We start from the raw sequence: 22,272 nt of genomic DNA, 5'->3' as shown, positions 1-22,272 counted from the left end.
ATATATGTTAAGATCCTCAATAACCACATTGCAGTTTAGTTGGTTTTGATGGTTCTGTCTATCCAGTCCACAAACTTAGACACTCGAGCGTAGACGCCAGGTTTCATGGCATTGGCACAGCCCAGACCCCACGATGTGACACCCTGCAAGACAAACCTGTTTTGCGCATAACACACCAGAGGACCACCGCTGTCACCCTATAAGGAGAAAACACACACACACATATATTTTACTGTTCAATTCACACACTAGCTGCTTTTGATGCCGTTGAGGTTAACTGCTGGCAAAACTAACAGAGAAGAAACAGAGGAATTGTTTGGCCAGTGGCTCATTTAAAAAATATAACAGAAGACTAATTCAGGGATTGGAAATAGCACATCTATTGGTTGTTGACTATATACATATGATTGAAAAAGTGGGATAGTAAGATTTATTTAACATATTTGACTTGATCAGAACATCAAAAGAAGACAAATCTGATCAGAACAGCGGTTTCTAAGTTACATTACGATGTCGTGCTAAATCAAACTCCTTTTACCTTTTAGGCAGGTCAGACCAGTAAATCAATAAAATAAAATAAAAAATGAAAAAATAATAAATTAGTAAAATTACAGAATTTACTCTAGACCTTAAACGGGAACCTTCCTCTTATTTACTTGTTCCTGTTAGAACATTATGTTGGTGTACTATGAATGGCAATGGGGGTGAGCAGTCTTATTAAATTACTGTTAAAAATTCAGAATTGATACACTCCTTCACATTTTCTACCGTTGTCCAGTGGGTTGGATTTGAGTCTTCATCAGGACTATTCTGGCCCCTGTGCGTTATGTTTGACACCCCAGAACTAAAGATCACTGATAACATGAGTGTGCCACAAAACACATTCATGTTAATATTATTTTAATATTGTGTCACTTTTTCCATGTTTAATCAATGCTACATATAAGTGGAGGTTTAATTCAAGCAGGTATCAGAGAAATGTTTAGTCAATATTACAGTTACTAAAACAACCATCAGGTACTCATTGTCATCACAGTTCTTTCTATCTCGATTTAACTCCTCTAAATAACCATCTAAATTTTTACTGTTAATATGGAAATTTTACATGCATAACAGATAAAAGAAGTTCAAACATCTGTCTAGTGTTGATTAGATTAATTTTTCTGTGTGTGATAACAGAGGACTCAAAAAACTTTAACATGTTTGTAAAATCAAATTTTTCCTGGTTTGAATGTTTGATTTAAAATTGTTTGATTTTGGTAGCTTTAATTTATCAGTCTACAATTTTCTAATATTTTAGAACAACTTTTAATTTGGTGTTAGTTTAATAGTTGATTGTTGAAAGAACTTCTAAATCAAAAGTACTATAACATTATGAAATCTTATGGTGAACTGTTATACTGTAAACATATTAAAAAAAATTGTACCTGGCAGCTGTCTGTTCCTCCCTCGATATTTCCAGCACACATCTCATGATCTTTGACTCTGCCGTTCAGGTATGCTGGGCGATTGCAGACCCTATTCTCAATCACAGGGAAACCAGCTTCCTTAAGGGTGCCGTCACCTCCCGTACCTGCAGACACAATTCTCAGCGGTTATCCTCCTTGTCATTATGATAAGACATGTTCTAAACCATTTACAGTGGCTGTTGTTTGCATAAAAATGAATGCTATTATCAACTTTTTGTATGTTGGTTCTATTGCACTGGTCTTTATGTCTCCTTAAAGGTAATTTTTTCTTAAAAAAGCTACTTTGTTTGAACAAAGTGGAAAGCATTCTATAAATGATTAAACAGCTACAATGTTATGTCCAAGGCACCTGTGCATTGTGTTTTAAAGCGACATATAGTACCAGCACCATTCAAGCCAGAGTTTACATAACATTTGTACATAATAATTATGTGGGGTATAGTTAAAAGATCACAAACTTATTTTTAAAACTAAACACAGAAGCATTGTTTATAAGTTGTCCTGTAAGGTAGGAGTACAAAATTATTTCAGTCCGAAGTTTAAAGTGCTGGTTGGGCTAAGTAAAAACACTTTGGTTAAACAGTGCCACTTTGTGGTGAAAAGCTTTCATTACATCTTGCAGAGGATTTTACAAAACAAGGCCTGATTGTATTTCATATAAATCCGCTCAGTGTTGAATTTCTAAAGCTTGTAAATGTGTTTTTTAAGTTTATTATCTATAATGCATCGTGAGTTAGAAAGCAAAAAATTGGTTTAAACAACATAACCAGACACTTTGCATTGTATTTATGTATTTATTTATTTTCATTTTGCACCTGTGGCACTCCAAAATCCTAAATCTCAGAGAAGGCAGAAAAGAATTTAAACCCAAATAGACTCTGCGGATTACTGTTCCAACCTGATGTGCAATTAACACCTGACTTTAAAAACCAAAATGAAAAGCAGCTCATCCTCAATTTTTCAATAGGGAGTATGTGGAGAGGGTGTCAATATGTAAATATTTAAGTTCCACGGAACATATAACAACAGCACAGACAAATTGATCGGGAATTCAGATAATTCTCACAAATAACGACAATACCACACATAAATGTGACCTACCTTGAGTCTCTCCCCATCCAGTAACATAACACTCTGTTCCACTGGGCACTATGTAGTCCTTTTCTGGCAGACAAGCAGGCTGTACTTTGTCGTTTATTAGCACAGGCCTGAAAGCACACACACAACATATTATATATATATGTATATATATATATATAAAAAAAAAAAAAACACCCATCTCGCCCCTGCGGGCGGTTTATCCTTCAAGCTCGGGTCCTCTACCAGAGGCCTGGGAGCTTGAGGGTCCTGCGCAGTATCTTAGTTGTTCCCAGGACTGCGCTCTTCTGGACAGAGATCTCCGATGTTGTTCCCGGGATCTGCTGGAGCCACTCGCCTAGCTTGGGAGTCACTGCACCTAGTGCTCCGATTACCACGGGGACCACCGTTACCTTCACCCTCCACATCTTCTCGAGCTCTTCTCTGAGCCCTTGGTATTTCTCCAGCTTCTCGTGTTCCTTCTTTCTGATGTTGCTGTCATTCGGAACCGCTACATCGATCACTACGGCCGTCTTCTTCTGTTTGTCCACCACCACTATGTCCGGTTGGTTAGCCACCACCATTTTGTCCGTCTGTATCTGGAAGTCCCACAGGATCTTAGCTCGGTCATTCTCCATCACCCTTGGGGGCATCTCCCATTTTGACCTCGGGACTTCCAGGTTATACTCGGCACAGATGTTCCTGTACACTATGCCGGCCACTTGGTTATGGCGTTCCATGTATGCCTTGCCTGCTAGCATCTTGCACCCTGCTGTTATGTGCTGGATTGTTTCTGGGGCATCTTTACACAGCCTGCACCTGGGGTCTTGCCTGGTGTGATAGACCCCAGTCTCTATGGATCTTGTACTCAGAGCTTGTTCTTGTGCTGCCATGATTAGTGCCTCTGTGCTGTCTTTCAGTCCAGCTTTGTCCAGCCACTGGTAGGATTTCTGGATATCAGCCACCTCCTCTATCTGCCGGTGGTACATACCGTGCAGGGGCCTGTCCTTCCATGATGGTTCCTCGCCTTCCTCCTCTTTCTTGGGTTTCTGCTGCCTAAGGTATTCACTGAGCACACTGTCAGTTGGGGCCATCTTCGTGATGTATTCGTGGATGTTTCTTGTCTCATCCTGGACTGTGGTGCTGACACTCACCAGTCCCCGGCCCCCTTCCTTCCGCTTAGCGTACAGCCTCAGGGTGCTGGACTTGGGGTGAAACCCTCCATGCATGGTAAGGAGCTTTCTTGTCTTTATGTCAGTGGCTTCTATCTCCTCCTTTGGCCAGCCTATTACCCCAGCAGGGTACCTGATCACGGGCAGGGCGTAGGTGTTGATAGCCCGGATCTTGTTCTTACCGTTCAGCTGACTCCTCAGGACTTGCCTGACCCTCTGCAGGTACTTGGTGGTTGCAGCTTTCCTAGCGGCCTCTTCATGGTTCCCATTTGCCTGCGGGATCCCCAGGTACTTGTAACTGTCCTCTATGTCTGCAATGTTGCCTTCTGGTAGTTCAATCCCCTCAGTTCTGACTACCTTCCCTCTCTTTGTTACCATCCGACTACACTTCTCCAGCCCGAACGACATCCCAATGTCATTGCTGTATAGCCTGGTAGTGTGTATCAGTGAATCGATGTCTCGTTCACTCTTGGCATACAGCTTGATGTCATCCATGTACAGGAGGTGGCTGACAACCGCTCCGTTTCGTAGTCGGTATCCGTAGCCAGTCTTGTTAATGATCTCACTGAGGGGGTTCAGGCCTATGCAGAACAGCAGTGGGGACAGAGCATCTCCTTGGTAGATCCCGCACTTGATGGTGACTTGTGCTATGGGCTTGGAGTTGGCCTCTAGTGTTGTACGCCACATCCCCATTGAGTTCCTGATGAAGGCTCTTAGGGTCCTGTTGATCTTGTACAATTCTAGGCATTCCAGTATCCAGCTGTGGGGCATTGAGTCATAGGCCTTCTTGTAATCAATCCAGGCAGTGCACAGGTTGGTCAGTCTGGTCTTGCAGTCTCGGCTGACTGTTCTGTCTACCAGTAGCTGGTGTTTTGCGCCTCTGGTATTCTTGCCAATCCCTTTCTGTGCCCCGCTCATGTATTGACCCATGTGCCTGTTCATCTTAGCTGATATGATGCCTGACAGGAGCTTCCATGTAGTACTGAGGCAGGTTATTGGTCGGTAGTTGGATGGGACCGGTCCCTTCTTGGGGTCCTTGGGGATCAGGACCGTCCGACCTTCGGTTAGCCATTCCGGGTGTCTCTCGTTAACTAGCAGCTGGTTCATTTGTGCTGCCAGACGCTCGTGGAGTGTATATATATATATATATATATACATATATAAATAATTCATACATCGACAAGCATCAAATTTCAGTCTAATAACATATGGGGGCCACTATGAAGCATGAAGATGGGGCATCCTTTTCTGACACAAAGCAATAGGACCAAATGGTGGACGTACGAAGGTAAGAGTGTCCTAGTTATAATATTTACTGTGACATAAAGTGCAAATCAAAAACACATGTAAGTGTGAAAGATGTAGACAGTGTTTTTGCTAGATTTTATGAAGTTTTTAAAAATTTTGCATGCTTAGAAATCCACTTTTTCTTTTCGTTGCCTCAGCACAATGTTGTGCTGTAAGGGGTACTTTTGAGGAAGACTTTGCTGACAGTGTGATATGTGTAATTATATGTTATTTCATGTATTTGTGCACAGATTTGTACACATTTCACATGTTGCTGATGTGATGCCTCTTGCGCGGTGAGAGGCCCTCAAATATTTTCTCTATTTCAGGGACAATAGCTGCCAGGCCACAGGGGATATGAGTGATGAGACAAGATTTGGCCTCTTCTAAGTGACAACAATATTAGATGGTATTCCACACAGCTTTGAAGTCTACGTTGGGAAGGCTGTCCAACCACCTTAGCTTCCAAGTGTATGGGCAATGTGGTCCTATATACAAAATTGCACAAACTCTGTGCAAATTCAAAAAATAAAGCAGCCAGTGATGGGATATCTCCAAAGTATGAAGAAAAGGAGAAGATGCAGAGACCCACAGTTCCATTCCAAATCAGAATCTCCACTTGGACAATATAATGTAATCTAATACAGTAAATGACTCTGGCCAACAGTATGTCTCAACCCCATTACCCCAGCCGGTCGCGGCAGATGGCTGCCCCTCCCTGAGTCTGGTTCTGCCAGAGCTCTCTTTGTTTTAAAATTGAGTTTTTCCTACCTACTGTAGCCCAGTGCTTACTTATAAGGGTTCATCTATGTCAGGGCTTCGTGTGGATGAGAGGAAGAGGACCCAAACGCAGGACTCACGATGCAGGATAATGGTGTTTATTGGAATGGATGACACATAGAGCAGGAGATAGATGGCTGACTGAACTGAACACACGGGATTAACAACATCAATGACAAGACACTGAACTGATGAAACTGAGGAGCCTAAATACAAAGGCTGAATGATGATGACGATTGGAGACAGGTGAGAGCACAGCTGAACATAATCCGACTAATGACACAGAAAGCAGAGCTAGAACATAATGAAACAAGAAAAGGAAACATGTGGAAAATAAACAGTGAACATGAACTGAAAACACTGGAACCCTGGAACGACCCAGGAACTCTGACAATCTAACTGTCAGGCAGAGGCGGAGGCAGACATTTGATACCCCCCGGGCTTAGCCCTAAAATTGGCTCTGTTTTGAGTTTTGTTCAAAAAAGAATGACTTCATATAGGGAAAAATATATATCACATATGCAAGACACCTTAAACTAGTTTTTTAATTAAGCAGCAAGGCAGAACAAAGTCGGGGCTGTATCAAGACACGCGGACTAAACCCCAGTTCAACCAGACCCAGAACTGATCCGGAATTAAAACAGGACTACAACAGTTCAAAATCAGGACTACTTAGGACTTAACCAAGACAGAACCAGAATCAGAACTAGATGATAGTAGCACTAAAAATCATCATAGACCTGCACTACACTTATTTTTTAATTCTACCAAAGTACACTATTTAGATTCAGAAAAGTTTATATAATTATTTAGCCTTGTTGTGCAAAAAAGCCTGCATAACTTAATAAATATAGAATTTGAAAAATAACAAACCTAAAAAGAAACACTAGGTACGAGATACATGAGTACCTATGATACGGTGATACTTTTGGTAAACAACCATTTGACTAACATATCTGTCTCACCTGGCTCTTGTTCCATCTCTGTTCTGTCCTCATTCTCCATCTCCCTCTCTGTTCCTCTCTCTCCCTCTCTGTTCCTCTCTCTCCCTCTCTGTTCCTCTCTCTCCCTCTTTGTGCTGACAATCAAGCCAAACACTCACATCATCAAATATACAGTTGAAACCAGATATTTACATACTCTTTAGATAAAAACACAAACACTTTTTTAATTGTAACATCAAATCAGACTAAATGTTTATTTTTTTTAGATTGATAAATATAAAAAACATATTTGTTAACTTTAAGAGTAAAGAGAGAAACTATCTGTATTTCTTAATTGTAAATGGCACCAAATTGTATTCAAAATTGAGCCACACTTATGGAGGTCCACAATTCTTTTCCTGGTGTTTTGGTTGATATCTCTTGATTTTCCCATGTCAAAGAAACACTTTCTGTGTTTTGCCTTATATGCATCCACAGGTGTGCCACCAATTTACTCACATGGACTCTACTAACCTATCAGAAGCTTCTTCAGCTCAGAATGGAATCGTCTGGAGTTTTCTTATTAATTAACAATAAACTTAGTGTATATGTACTCCTAAATTTGATGAAAGTGATAAAAAATAGACAGCTCTGTCTCTCTTTATTCTGGCATTTAACTAATTCAAAAGATATTTCAATATTTATTTATCTAAAACAAAACAAGTTTACTCTAAATTGATGTTGTACAATAAAAAATGTTCTTGTGTTTTCCATAAAGTGTATGTAAATATCTGGTTTAAACTGTGAATATACTGCTGTGTATTGAAATTCCTCTTGTTTTGCATAAGAATATACTGAACAACACACAAAGCATAATATATAAAATAACATCTACTAGTTTTTTCTTTGAAAGAAGCCCCTTATGTCCATTCTTGTATATCAGTACATTACTGAAACCGATTTATTTAGCCGTGGAGGGTAACAACTGAAAATATGAAATAAACACACATGTAAGCTAAGACTCTCTAAAGAAACAGCATTGTTGTTCGGCTTTTCATTTCGCCATTTGTTGATTCACTTGAAGAGCAAGTAATGTAATATGGGTCAAGTGATCAGTTTGATATCAATCTTTCGTGATACACCGTCATATTTACATCATTTGTACAGTATGAATGATTTGCTTTGGTACCTGGTCAAACTTCAGTTCTCCTCTGTCTGCCTGGCTGCGCTTCTCCAACAGCAAACTCACAGGCAGCAGCTCCCCCCTCGCTCAGTCGCTTAGTGTCTGAGCTCGGATCATACCAATATTAGGGGGGATTTACGCACAGTCGTAAATTCCCGCAGTGCTTTGAATATTGTGTGTAGTTTTTGTTTTATACAGTTGTCAGTCAGGCTTCTAACTATGAAAAAATTACACTCCAAAAGACCCTGGGCTTCTGAAAAAACAACCCGGGCTTAAGCCCAGTAAGCCCCCCCCCCCCCCCCCCACCTCCCCACCCCCCCCCACCCCCCCACCCCCCGCGCTCCACCACTGCTGTCAGGGTTTTCTCTGTATTGTTATAGGTTTTTTACATTACAATATGAACCACATTAATGGAATTTCTGTGATTTGGTGCTTATGTCACGGCGATTATAGAACTTAGAACTTAGAACTTTTATTGTCATTGTGCAGTTTCTTGCACAGCAAAATTGGGTAGCAGGTCCACTAAGTTGCAAAAGTAAAGAAAACAATACAAAAAGAAGAAAAAGCAATATATATGTATTAATATGTGTGTGTGTGTGTGTGTGTGTGTGTGTGTGTGTGTGTGTGTGTGTGTGTGTGTGTGTGAGTAAACTATATACATGGTGTATGTGTAGAAACACTGAAACAGAAGCATTGTAGGGCTGTATACAAGGGCAGTTATATAATATAATGACTAAATAAGGGTGGAGGGGTTATGGTCATTTAGGATGGGGATGGTAATTCCACTAAGACAAAAATATTGCACAGAACAAGGAAAGACTGAGATATTGCACATGTCACATTATGACATTTAATCATAAAATAATCTTGAACTATTCTGTTTGTACAGTTATGCTTACAGTTATAAATGTTGTGTCCAGTGACCAAATTTATGGATGAATTTGACTGATCCAATTTTCCAATTGCTGTAGTATTTAACACCATTTCTATTTGTAGTTGATCAGGGATAATTAGACCCATACTGACCTCTCTAGTTTGAGCAAAGCAATGTCTGCTCCAGCTGGTTCCTTCACTATTTTCTCAAGTCTCCTCTCTTGCTTTGATGGCTCATTGGCGAGTTCTGTGTGGACACCCAGGAGTACCTTATAGGATGAAGGGCGGCTTGACCTATATTGTATAACATGTAGAAACATAGGCACTAATTATTTAGGATTTGAGTTATTGCAGAATTTGATTTTAGGTGTTAATGGTGGCTCTCTTCTGACCTCTCAAGGCAGTGAGTAGCAGTCAGGACCCACTGAGGATGGATCAGTGTTCCTCCACAAAAATGGATTCCCGTACTGGTAGAAAAACAGATATTTAGTTCAAAATGTACAGATGAAATGTAACAGCTTGCTTCAAAAAATACAGATATTAAGAGGCAACAATGGTAAAAAGTGAACTGACAAATAAAGAAAATTATCAGACAACTGATATAAATCATCTCTAATTTAATGCTTCTAAATCTAAGGTTATTGTATTCATCATGCAAGGTACACCATGTTTGGTTAGACACCACATTTCATGTAGATTGTGTTACCTTGTCCATCAGTAACACTGTGAAGAATCTTGGAGTCATTTTTGACACACTCATTAAACAAACACGTAGGACTGCCTTTCTGCATTTACACAATATCTCTAAAATTAGAAATATCTTGTCTCAGAGTGATGGTGAAAAACTAGTTCATGCATATATTACTTTTAGTCTTAATTTTAATAATTCATTTTTATTATTAGTCAGTCCTAATACCTCAGTAAAAAGCAAAAACAAAAAAACTAAACAAAAAAACAAGCAAACAAAAAAAAAACTTGTGTATATTTTTCTATCAAAATAATTAAAATTTCTGGATAACTCTACATATCTGCTCAGGAAATTCAGAGTATTTTAAAAATGTAACTCTTTGGTGTTATATCCTTACATGGTCCGGAGGCTGATTTGCCAGGGCCATGAGTGAGGCTTCGATACACAGCCGCCGACAATACGACCAAAACAGCGTTTTGGTTTGACAACTGGCGTTCCACATTCCAGTCCAGCTGCAAGGTAATGATTTATTGTCATGAATTGTCACAAGACCAGTGAAGCAAAAAAAGGCAAAGTTAGCTTCAAGTTTTGAGGAATTAATTAATAGACAGAAGTCTTAACACCCTTGTCAGCCACAGGAAAATTGGAAGGACAAAAAGAAATTCTGTTGAATCTTAAAGAGTTGACAAGAGTTATTACTGCAGTCTGCAGTTGTGACTGAGCTACTGTAGAGTCATGGTGATGAAGTATTATTGTAAATACAAATAAAATATACTGAATACTGAATATACAAACCACAGTCGGAGATTTGGCAGTAGTCCCATTTTTTGTTTCTGTCTGTAGTGTAGCACCATGGTCCATTCACATCACCGTCTGGGTTTCTGCAGCTCTGAGAGTGGACAGATGGGGAGAGTTAGATGGCTAGAGTTCTGCCCTTTCCCCAAAGTGTTTATATAGCAACACCCACACACTTACATTGCCTTCCAGACCTTTGTTGGGGTGAGTCTCTGGAGTGAAGCTGCTGTGTTCGTGAGGAGTCTGAGCGCTCCACGCCTGGCAGGTCACACCCAGCACAGTAACAGAAGTTGGACCTCGGTATGTTTCTCCATTTCCAACCTTGCAGTCTAAAACAGCAGCAGAGAACCAGGAAAAGAGAAAGAACTGACAAACAAACTGACAAGCAAGCAAAATGTTGGCAAATCCACATTTAAAAAAAAGTTGATTTACCTCTTTCTGCTGGTGTCTGGGTGTTAGTGGAGGGCTCTTGTGGTTGAGGACGAGTGGTTCCTGAAGGTTTTGTAGGGCATTTCTCCAAGTTGCAGTATTCCCAGCGAACTGTGGGGTCTGTAGTGTAACACCAAGGAGCTTGGTCTCCATCAGGGTTCCTGCACCAATTTCTTCTGAGGTCTCTGTTGAAAGGTAGATCTGGAACATTAGGATATCGACCCACAAAACAAGGTACTTTTTCTCTTGGAGTCAAACCTCAGGAGGACTATAAATCTCTGCTGGCTCATTTATCATATAACAAATCAAGTGTCACATCATCCTTAGAACAAATATTAGCCTTTGTAGCCTTTCTAGCTGCAACTTTTTTAGGGAGTATTTGTCATCAGTATATTTTGACCTACAACACCGTAGGTGTTCAGAATGGTTTTGTCTATGGTTCTTAAGTAAGTTGAAGAAAAAAGTTAGAAAAGAAAAGTTATAAAATTAATTATAAACAGAACAAAATGATTTGTAAAAATGAATCCCAATCCAGATAAATTCAATATTTTATTTACAATAGCACATAGAAAACACACTGAATATTTAAACTGAGACATTTTTCTATTTCGTGAAACATATCAACAACTCATTTCGAATCTATCAGGAGCAACACGGAAAAGCAAGTGGTAGAAATTGTGGCACAACTTCAGAATAATATTCCTTGAGTAAAATTGTGAAGACTTTCAATATTTCATCATCTATAGTACATAACATCATCAAAATATTTAGAGAATCTGGAGAATCCCTGTTTATAAAAGGCAAGGCCAGATAAGGGCCCTCCAGGCTTGTTATCAGCACTCAGTTCAAAGCCCTGCATTTCTGATGGTGCCGGGGTAAATCAGTGCCTATAGAATTGGCACCTTGCACATCTGGAAAGGAGGGATTTCACCAACATTTTGTGCATCAAGAAATGAAAAATTTGCCAAAGAAGACCCAGGGCTATTGAGTAGCTAGAATCCTTAGCATTCCTCTCCCAAAAGTCCAACAACTGCTCTCTCCAGTTCCCAGATGTAAACATGCTGTTGTTATGTTTTCTGTGTTGTATTGTGAATAAAATCTGGGTTTTTCAGAACTGTAGGCCATTTTATTCTGTTATAATTAACATTTTACATCTTGTAGATGGTAAATATCTTTGCTTACAGTAATTACTTGTTAATACTTGTGTGGATTCAGTTTTTAAGGCTTTGTCTCTTATCTCTTGTTTTGCAAATAAAGTATAATAATTAATCTCTATACAAATTGTGGAATTTTTTGTCATTATGCAGTAGGTTTCTCAAAAATGTCAGGACGCTCTTCTGCCTGTATAAAATTCTGCTGTGTATAAAATGTATTTGATCCTTACGCATTTGGGAAGACCTCTGGAGTTTTGTCATGTCTGTGAGGAGTCATGGAGCTCCATCTCTGACATTTTTTCCCGCTGATGGTCTCTGATGTTATGCCCCGATAATTGGAACCATTCCCTTCATAGCAGTCTTCTGCATCTGGGGGGATCACTGGATCATCTGCAGCAAAAGGTAAAGAAAGGAAGAAAATTCCTGGCTACATTTTGAGAAGATGAAGCTGACTTTAAAAGAAGGAATAAGTTGACTAATATTATACCTGGTGCAGCTTCATTCCCACACCGTGTCACATTGCAGTACTCCCAGCGAGTGTCAGGGTCAGTTGTGTAGCACCAGGGCCTCCTTTCATTGTCAGGGTTGCGACAGTGGTTATTGTCTAGACCTCTGACAAAGATAAACACAGAAAAACACAAAAATGCGTGATCGTCTTTCAGATTTCATGTGATACTTTTACCAGGGTCCTTAAACCAAAACCAAAAATTGAGTAAGAGTCAACAATAGACATTCTTCTTTTTTTTTTCTTTTTAGTACAAGCACAGTGGTCATACTCCACAGTTCAAACCATTCTAACTCAGTTTGTCAATGGTGGATTGTTTACACTGACAATGGAAATAATACAAAAATTAATTTTTAAGTTCCAGTTTTAAATTTTTTCAGAAATTTGGTGATAGTGCTGAGTATCTGATATACAGGATGACTGTTCCTCTCTCAGCAGCATGGTTTCTGTAGCAACATCCCATTCACAGTGCTCTTTCACAGCATGAAGCCATACTGCTGCTGACTGATCCTCAACTCTCTTCTTAACCTAGCCCTTTCCCATAGCTTCATGAAATGGCTGATCAACCTTACGCCACTGCAGCTGCTATAGTTCTGCCCATCATCCTTGATCTTAAAAATTAGTACCAGTAAACTTCTTCTCCATTCCTCAGGCAACCTTTTACTCTCGATCGTTTGTGTTAAACAATCTGGTTGAAAACTAAGCTGCCCTCTCTCCCTAGGCCTCTCCATAACTCAGTAGGTATGATATCTGGACTAAATGCCTTTCCACTCTTTATCCTCTTTCATAGCTGCCTTCATTTCTTTGTTTCTATTTCTCTGAGCTTCCTTATTCACTTACTGCCCTCCTCTCTCTCATTTTCCTTTATCATGTGGATCATGAAGTTCCACAATAGATCTAAAAGCTATGAAAAAGTTGAACTGTGCCACTAATATTTTGTTCACCATATTAAATCACTAAGGGCTGACACTGGTTTCAGGTTCAGCTCTTACTTGCAGGGATAGTTTTGTGGAGTTCGGTTGTGTATTTGTGGCGTCTGAGCTGACCAGCTCTGGCACGTTTTGCCAGTCTCAGTTACAGCAATTGTCCCTCGGTATGCTAAACCTTGATTGGTGACACAGTCCACCTCTGGGATGATGGTGGGAGGTTCAGTAGCTGAGAAAAGAAGACAAGATGGATTGTATAGAGAAGTCAGAAAAAAAGATGTCAAACATCTGCACTCTCTTTATTATCTGTAAAAAGCATGTTTTAAACTCGATTCTGAAAGATGCTATAAAAAAGATTTATTGTTTTTACATATTTCAATTCTGTTTCTGTTATATTTCCACTGACTTGTACTTTTAAAGCTGGTGGGTTCTGGCAGTGGGTGATGCTGCTTTGAACAGAAATATTCATTCAACATGGATTTCTGACTGCTTTGTTTACATTGTTGTCTAGAAACTGCAGGTGCATTTGAGGTTGACATCAAAAAAGGAAACCCGTATTAAATGTTTGAACTTTTCTGTTAAAATATTTTTTGGAATTTTGTATTTAAATTGATTTTCTGAAATCAATGAAACGAATATGAAATGAATATAGAGCCAGTTTTCATTGGTTCTGTACAGGAAATGGGGTTAAACAGGCAGTCCCCTAGGTATACAACAGAGTACGCAGTGCATTATGTTGCTTGTTAAGAGAAATAATTTGCCAATCACATGGCAGCAACACAACGCATTTAAGCATACAGATATGGTCAGTGTGACCTACTGAAGTTCAAACTAATGATCAAACTGGAGAATTTTTTTTTTCTGAACATGTCGCTCTCCCTATGATCACAGTGTACACTTCTTAACATGGTTGGTTCCAGCAAGATAACACACCATTGTTACAAAGCTCAAATAATTACAGACTGGTTTCTTACAGCTGATATTGAGTCGACTACTTAAATGGCCTCAACAGCTATCAAATGTCAATACAATAGAGCACCTCTGGGGTCTGGCGACAAACATCAGTGGTGCACTAAATTTTCCAATATTGTGAAATTTTTATCCTCATTAAACGTGAGGACTTACTGCAGCGCGGTATGGAGCAGAAGTCCCACCGTTTGGATGGGCTGGTGGTGAAGCACCATGGTCGGGGATCTCCATCTGGGTTTCTGCAGTAGTTCTCCTCCAGATACTTTTGTGGAAGACTCAACAAAGCATAAGCAGCAGTATTTAAGCTTTAGCGTAGCTTCTGGAAAATGTTTTCAATGTCCACAACAAGCTCACTGAAATTTTGCTCATGTTGTCTTACGTGCTAGGATTGTAGCCATGGTTGTGAGGTTTCTGGGAGTCCCAGCGTTGGCAGGTGAAGCCGTTTTCAGTGGTGGAGATTTTTCCTCTGTAATTCTCACCATTGCAGACCATACATTCCTCTGTGAAGGAAAAACACTGATTTATCTGAAATATCATAGCATGATAATTACTGTTCTTCCATATCGTATATCAGTATTTCAGAACATTGTATAGTGGCTAGATTTCACATATTAGCTACATTAAATACTTTAAAAACCAAATGGCGATAATTGAAAGAGAAATGGCTGCTAGAGGACAATTAGACATGTATATTGGCGAAATAAAACAAAACACAACACAACAAACACAGAGAGATTTATGAATCTTACCAGAGCAGCTGGGTACGTTGCAGTGCTCCCAGCGGGTGTTAGTATCAGTAGTGTAACACCACGGTCCATTGCTGTCCCCATCAGGGTTTCTGCAGAAGTTGGAGTCCAGATCTGCTTGTGGGTGGCTCTGCGGCATGAAACTGCAGCAGACACATTAAGGACAAATTTCACAAAGCTATAGAAGGATATGAAATGATGATGTAAAATCAAATGCAAACACACACTTTGGCCTGTGTGGGTAGCTTGAGTCCCATCTTTGACAGATCTTTCCTGTTGTTGTTCTGGACTTTGTTCCTCTGTAATCTCTTCCTATTCCATTTACACACTCCAGAAGATATGCTAGAAAAGAAAAGAAAAAGAAAAGGAAAAATAGATTTATTGATGTTAATGACACATTTTTTATAGTACATAATTTATCTGATCTGAGTTCTGTGATGTTTTACGAAACTAAATTAAATTACAGCAGTGTTTAACTTTCAGTCCTCTGCTGTGTTTATAATATTAACTACAATGTCACCAAAAAGCATTGGAAACAAAAAACATGTAAACTAGAATAGACTAGTCACTGTAGCTGACAGAAAGGACAACATGAAAACAGAAGCTTTAGTGTTAGTATTATTATTATTAGAAAAATGAGGATCATTACCATTTTTTTCATATAAAGCTGTGCTGCTTCTGCGAAAGACATTGTCTGTTTTAGAGTTTGCTGCTGTTGTCCAACACTCTTGGTCCTTTTCGTTATAGATAAAAGACCTGCATGGAAAAAAATGAAGTGTTGTTTGGTTTCTTGAAAGGTGCTATACAAATCTAAGTTATGTACACATTAGGTGTTGAGGTGGCCACTGGAACATACATGGACAAGGATTGATAATATGGTATTAATAGAAACCTACTATGACATCTAACCCACTAAGAGGGATTATGCAGCTCGTGTGGGAACTATGGATGAGGAGAAAGCCAATACTGACACTTACCAAGAAGCACCTAGTTGCTCAGTTTATCAACATCAAGAGAAGCTGTTATCAAAGCTTGACATCCAGAGTCTACAGCACAATGGGAACAGCAGTGAGCAGTATGGAAATATTGAGCCAACCCTCGTAGAAGAGAGCAGTGAACCCAAGCTAAATGGTGCCCAGCCAGCTGCAATGGCAGATGCATCTACTGAACTGAGAAAGTAAGTAGCCAAGGTAGCCACCCAAGCAAAAGCATGAGTCTCTTGGCAAACAGTCCCATCAGAGGAGATGCTTGCAGATGTGATGTTGTGACATTGCTTTATACCCCATCCCCACCATCAGCATCACTGATTATGGGGATGATGAGCTCATATCCACTGCCACAGTAATCTTAGAAGCACCTGGATATAAGATCAAGGATGCAAGTAGAGGAAGTCTCCGGTGGAGAAAAAAAAAAGCCAAAATCAAGGAAGTCCGGACAAATGTTAAGAAGTGAGGTTAAGAAAAATGTCATGAGAGACAAGTCCTGAATGAATAAGAGGGACAGCAAGATGTCCATAACTAAGGCTCTAGAAACTGTCAAACAAAGGCTTGTGGCTTTGGCGACTAGACTGAAGAGATCTACTAGAGAAGCAGCTGCCAAGTGAATAAATGGCCTATTCTCCAAAGATCCATCCAGGACGTACTCTGAACTACAAGAGAATAATAACATGGGCCAGACCCACCCAGAGTTGAAACTGAACAATACTGACAGAACTCTGTGAGAAAGAGGTGCCACACCACACCAATGCCAAGTGGCTGGTGGACCTACAGTAAGACCAGAACACAGCAACCTTCCATAGACACACGAAAACTCCTCTCAAGCATCATAGCAACTAAACTGAGTAGAAACATGAGTCAATACACAAGAATAGCTCAGAAAGGCATTGGAAATAACAACTGACAGCAGAAGAATCAGCTCCTGGTCTATAGAGCTGCACCACAGAACTTTACAACTACGCAGACCACCCTGAACACCGCCTGGATTGACAACCTACAAACTCAATTCTTCACACATCCATATTAGAGTTCCTGCACTGTACAAGGCGGTAGGAATAAGATCCCAGTCAATAATACATAAGGCTTACTGGTCATCAGATCCCCAGTGTGAACAATACACTGGCCACAGAAGGCAATAGATGCAGCTGATGTCAAGAAACAAAAACTTCTCACAGTGCATGGGGGTCTCCACCTTGCATTGTGAGGCACCTTCAGGTTCTACAAGCAGTGCAAAGAGTGTAAGGATTAATGAGTGTCACAGCCACAACCTGAATCATGGAGCATCCACAAATACATCTGAAGATAGATAATGATGAGGAACAGTTGTGATAGATATGGCAATCCCAGTGCAGAGCAACATAAGGAAGAAGGCGCACAAGAAAACTGAAAACCACCAGGAGCTAAAGGAACAACTGGAGCAGATGTAGAGGGTAAAATGCAGCCCTATGGATAATGGCAGGACTAGGAGCTAAAACTGGAAAAAACTGTACTTGTATATACATACCGTTTCTGTATATATGCAGCATTTTGATCCACAGAACGAAATGAGATGTGAACTTACTTGCATGTGAAAGATGTTTCAGTGTTACATTTGGTGGCACAGTCAGCCACAGTGTTAACTGAATACGTTCGTTTATTCAGTGAGATAATCCATGCACCTTCAGTTTTGGAGTAGCCTTCCACGTCATTGCCACCAACTGCAATCAGTCACATCCAAAAAAACAAAACAAAAACCAGTTACATCATTTATCAATGTTTTCTTTGTTGTGTGGCTTAAAGATGAGTAAAACCTGACTTTACATTTCAGTTTTTAAAATATAAAACAAAAGAATCTATCTATTCTATTATATTCAATTTGTATCTCGATGATCTTTCTGTTGTGTAAAATAAATGTAAGACTGCGTGTATGGTGGGTAACCTTCTTATTAATCATTTAATGTATACTGATGATTTGGCTCATTTTGTTTCCCTACAGTGCTGGTTTGAAGCAGGGACTTAGAGTCTGTGCTAGTTATAGTCCCCAGTATAATATTGCTTTTAACCCTAAAACGAGTGAGTTATTGTGATTGCTACAACTAAGGAGGAAAAAATGCTTTCCACCCTTTTATTTAGCTGACAAAGTTTTGGATGTGAGGAGTAAAGTGAAATACTTAGGTCATATCTTAAAAAGTGATCTCTGTGATGATGATGATGATGATGATGATGAAGATGATGTGAAACAACAGTGTTGTAAGTTGCACATGCAAGCTAATAATAATAATAATAATAACAACTATTATTATTATTATTATTATTATTAATAAGATACAACAAAATAATAATAATTAAAAAAAAACTTTTTATATATTCAGTTATTATTCAATCAGGTCTTTGGGATTGAAGCTTTTTCACTGTCATAGGCTGTAGGCAGTGGACTCTGGAGTCATAGAAATGTTAGCTAGACTTACGTGTATAAAGGAGTAAAAGGAAAAATGGAAGTTGTGTGATTGGGATGAGTCTTATAAAATCACTGGGTTGGACACATAAGTTAAATCTTTGTTTATTAACTCATTAAACTAACATAAAAATGAATGCAATACACTTAGGAACACATTTTAGGAAATCTGCTAAATTTGGGAAATTAGTAATAATACAAGGAAACATACGGGTGGAAGGGAACAAAACCAGCATCTCGAAAGCTCAACATTTCTTATTTGTTAGATCTATATAAAACCCAAAGTGCAAGTCACCTTTAGACTCCCACATCAAGAGTGCTATTGGACTTATCATCTGTTGCTATTAGATACATTTCATTACAAATCTAGCAGTTCTCATAACAGCAAAATACAAATGCTGTCAGACTTAATTTTACATAAAGTTCTTTTTTTTCTTTTCCACCTTGCGCAGCAGGTAAATAATATTATTACTAAACAGCGATCTAACATGACTAACTGTCCTTTTTGTGATGTACCCAAAGGTTACATTTTAAAAGAGAGTATATATTCTTTGTCAATAAGCAGGTTTTGTCCAGTCAGCCAGTCAAGGTTGCTGATCAGAGGGTTTATCGGGAAATCGTGTAGCCAAACAATCCATTTTACGTCATCTGACTAAAAGGAACCAGTGTACAGGCTACAACATGATTACAAAGTCATCCTACACACTACTTACACACCTTTTTGGCCCTTTATAAACTAAATAACACAGAATTATCTGCAATTACTAGAAAAAAATGTGGCTCTGTGCTTCTTATTTGGCCGAGTTATTTCTGGCATATGAAATGTAAAAGAGAGAGAAAAATATTTACTAGTGTTATTGTTGCATTCTAAGAATTTAGCACTTTAAATTTGTCCATTATTTAAACTAAATGTAAACCAAAATGTAAATGTAAAAAAAAAAAAAACCTTCATTGCACTACCTGATCTTATTCCAAAAACCCACATTTAAACAAATTCTGTATTAATTTGGATTAGACCTGTTTTAACTAATGAGGATATATTTTTCTACCTTGGCTGAGTTATTTTTATTCTTCGTCATCTGAAGGAGGAAACAGTGCTAGTCAGTCATTGCCTTGTGCTGTAAGGGTTTAGACCTCAAACCTTGTTTATCTTTTAAATGTAAGAAAACAGAGCTAAACAAATAACAAGAAAAATCATCTTTACATGCCCTATAGTAGTTGTACCACTTACCAGTGGAGATCAAGGCTCCCAGGAGGAAAGCTGCTATGTACAGGCCCATGGTGAGACCCAAAAACTAGCAGTTCATCATCAACTAACTCAAAGAGACACCTCGTGGTATATTATTGGGCTTCTTTTACCATGTCGGGGGGACAAATAGGGCAATTCAATTATTTGTTAATCATTGTCCCAACAAGGACAGCAAAAGAGCTGCTGGTCAAAATCCTTGTTTATGAGCACAAGCAAAATCATTGCATCACAAAAAAAAGCACAGCATTTCATTTTCAATTATGTGTTGCATATTGTTAAATATTTTCAGCTTCACCAAGTGCTGTTTAATTCCCAGTTTTATTTAGTTATTAAACAACATTGGTTAGAGAGTGGAGAGAGAACTTGGAGGGTTTATCTGTTGTTGGATGTAATGATCAGCCTTCTGCCAATCACATAAGGTTTAAAAAAAAACTACTCCTAAACTCTGACTTCTTTAGATGTCATGTGAGGGTTTGTGTCTTCTTTTGTATTCCAGTTATGCTCTTTGTTTTAAGCACAGCATTACTTAAGCTTTGAATTAGAGCAATAACAATTTTAATTCAGTTTAATTCAGTTAGTTCACAGAGTGGATTTGCTCATTGCAGTTTAGTTTTCATTATTGAGAATGTTTACTTTTATTTTTACTTTTATTTTTGGTTTAGTCTTTAGTAGTTTGAGTTAATCTATATGTTTTTATAAAGTTAATATTAATAACGAGTTGTCAGGAGCAAAACTAAACACTTTCTGAAGGCAGGTCGTTCACACTTAACTAGACAACCCAGTCTAAATGAAGCATCAGTACCATGTTATTCTTCATGTGTTTGCAAACTGAGGAACAAAGACATTTGTGACACATTTATTGTAGTTTCATAATTAAACAATATTGCTAAAATTATCTCTCATTTTTTAAATTATCCTTCAATTTTTAATTCACTCAGCAATACTTCCTTTTTAAGCCCTGTTTGAGTTGAACTTTTTGGTTTGCTGCAATAGGTTTTAGTTGAATAATGAAAGTCATCTAAAATTATAAATCCTGTTTGTGTTTGTTAATGGAACAAGGTAGCAGAATGTTCATTCTACAGGTAAATACTATGTGATCTAGATACAATGAAATCAATATCAGTGGTTAATCTTCAGCTAAAATGGACCAATGCCCCTCCACTGCAAACACTGGATTACCAAACAACCTACTCTAGACAGATCAGTGTACGACAAGAACAAGTCCCCAGTGTTCAATTTTACTTCATTAAAAAATATAATTATTCTTATATTTTAGAGCATTTTTAGTCAAATCCGGAATATGGTTGCAAGAACAAGTAAAAAAACAAAACAAATAAACATTTGGAATTGAAATGACTTCTGCAATGATAACTCCTTAAAATGTGATCTGATCTTCATCTAAATCTCATTTGAGCAAAAACGATTTGACTAAAATACAACCCAGTTCCAAAAAGCTTTGAAAACTGTAAATGAAAACAGAACTCAATAATTTCAAATCATTGAATTGACCCATAATTTATTAACATTCAGGGTATAAAAAACATATCAAATGTTTAAACTGAGTCCTTGTACTGTTTCATGAATAATAACTATTTAAAAAAAACATTGGACTGGAAGTTGCTGTAAAACTAAGTGTTACTAAATAGAAACAGCTGTAGAACATTTTGTTACTAGTTATTTTGTAACTAGTTAAGTAACAGCTCAGTAACATGGTTGGGTATAAAAAGCTCACAGTAAAGAGGCAGAGTTCCCCTAAAGTAAAGATGGGCAATTGATTGCCAGTCTACTTTATATCTCATCATGTACATAGTATTATCAAGGGACAAAGCAGAAAATCATATAGGATGGCTGCATTACAAAGGGCCGTAAGGCAGCACTGCATTAAAATCAGGCATGACTGTGTCATTGAAATTCCATGAAGTGACCTAGTCTGCAAAAAAATCAGCATCTCCCTTAAATTATTTGTACCCGTTGATTGATAATTCAACATATCTGCCATGGAAAAAGGTGTTTAGAATTAGAAGATTTTTCTTTAATTTTTTCAAAGACATTTTATGACGATAAGCAAAAAATTGCAATGCACTGTAGTGATGTGTCGGTCGCGAACGAAACGGCTCTTTATTGGGAGCCGTGGGTTTTTTTTTCTTTCTCTCACCCTCTCTCTCGCACTTTTTTCCCGCTTCACTCTGCACGCGAGCCTTGTGCTTTGCGCTGGGAAGAGGGGGGAGGGGCGGTAGTTACACTCGCAGTAGCACAGGAACATTATGATTATATTATAACCATAATATAAAATTATGCACAAAAGGAATTACTAATGTAAAAAAAAAAAGTGGTTTTATTTATATATGTTTATATATAAGTATATGCGCTGGCCCCTAGAGACAAAGCACGTTCAAACTCCAAAAAGCACGTACAAACTCCAAAGCACGTACAAACTCCAAAACACGAGTGGAGTGAGTGAGGTGGACCCAGGTGCATACACAGATGAGGACCCAAAACTGACCTTAATGAAAAACAAGCCTTTATTTTGGGGCTGACACTCACAGACAAGAAGCAAGGCAAAATGAGGGGAAATTTTTTTTTTTTTTTTGTCTTTGCCTGTCCCGTTTGGTACTTTA

The 22,272-nt window shown here is 38.6% G+C and overlaps 1 protein-coding gene across 1 annotated transcript; it reads right to left on the bottom strand.

Moving 5' to 3' along the window:
* Positions 1 to 35: 35 nt before the first annotated feature.
* plg (plasminogen) lies at positions 36 to 19,685 on the bottom strand. The gene is made up of 19 exons (XM_063495667.1): positions 19,637 to 19,685; positions 17,533 to 17,668; positions 15,626 to 15,732; positions 15,204 to 15,318; positions 14,980 to 15,119; positions 14,610 to 14,730; positions 14,387 to 14,505; positions 13,328 to 13,490; positions 12,318 to 12,442; positions 12,061 to 12,220; positions 10,680 to 10,861; positions 10,428 to 10,576; positions 10,248 to 10,341; positions 9,850 to 9,964; positions 9,157 to 9,231; positions 8,918 to 9,058; positions 2,571 to 2,677; positions 1,428 to 1,573; positions 36 to 197 (listed from the first exon to the last, which is right to left on the bottom strand). Exons 1-19 carry the CDS (start codon positions 19,683 to 19,685, stop codon positions 36 to 38), a joined length of 2,406 nt encoding a protein of 801 aa, XP_063351737.1.
* Between the last annotated feature and the right edge of the window lie 2,587 nt (positions 19,686 to 22,272).

The sequence above is a fragment of the Pelmatolapia mariae genome, linkage group LG15 (assembly GCF_036321145.2).
Source record: "Pelmatolapia mariae isolate MD_Pm_ZW linkage group LG15, Pm_UMD_F_2, whole genome shotgun sequence".
NCBI classification, from domain to species: domain Eukaryota; kingdom Metazoa; phylum Chordata; class Actinopteri; order Cichliformes; family Cichlidae; genus Pelmatolapia; species Pelmatolapia mariae.
Note: the sequence above shows the minus strand (reverse complement) of the source record. Positions and strands in the feature narration are given on the sequence as shown.

Excerpts from the sequence above, each read along its gene's own strand:
- plg (XM_063495667.1), bottom strand. The coding sequence starts at position 19,685 with ATGGGCCTGTACATAGCAGCTTTCCTCCTGGGAGCCTTGATCTCCACT. Across the intron at positions 10,862-12,060 it reads CCAGAGGTCTTCCCAAATGC|AGACCTCAGAAGAAATTGGT; the intron begins GTAAGGATCAAA and ends ACCTTTCAACAG. Across the intron at positions 9,059-9,156 it reads GCTACTCACTGCCTTGAGAG|GTCAAGCCGCCCTTCATCCT; the intron begins GTCAGAAGAGAG and ends TATACAATATAG.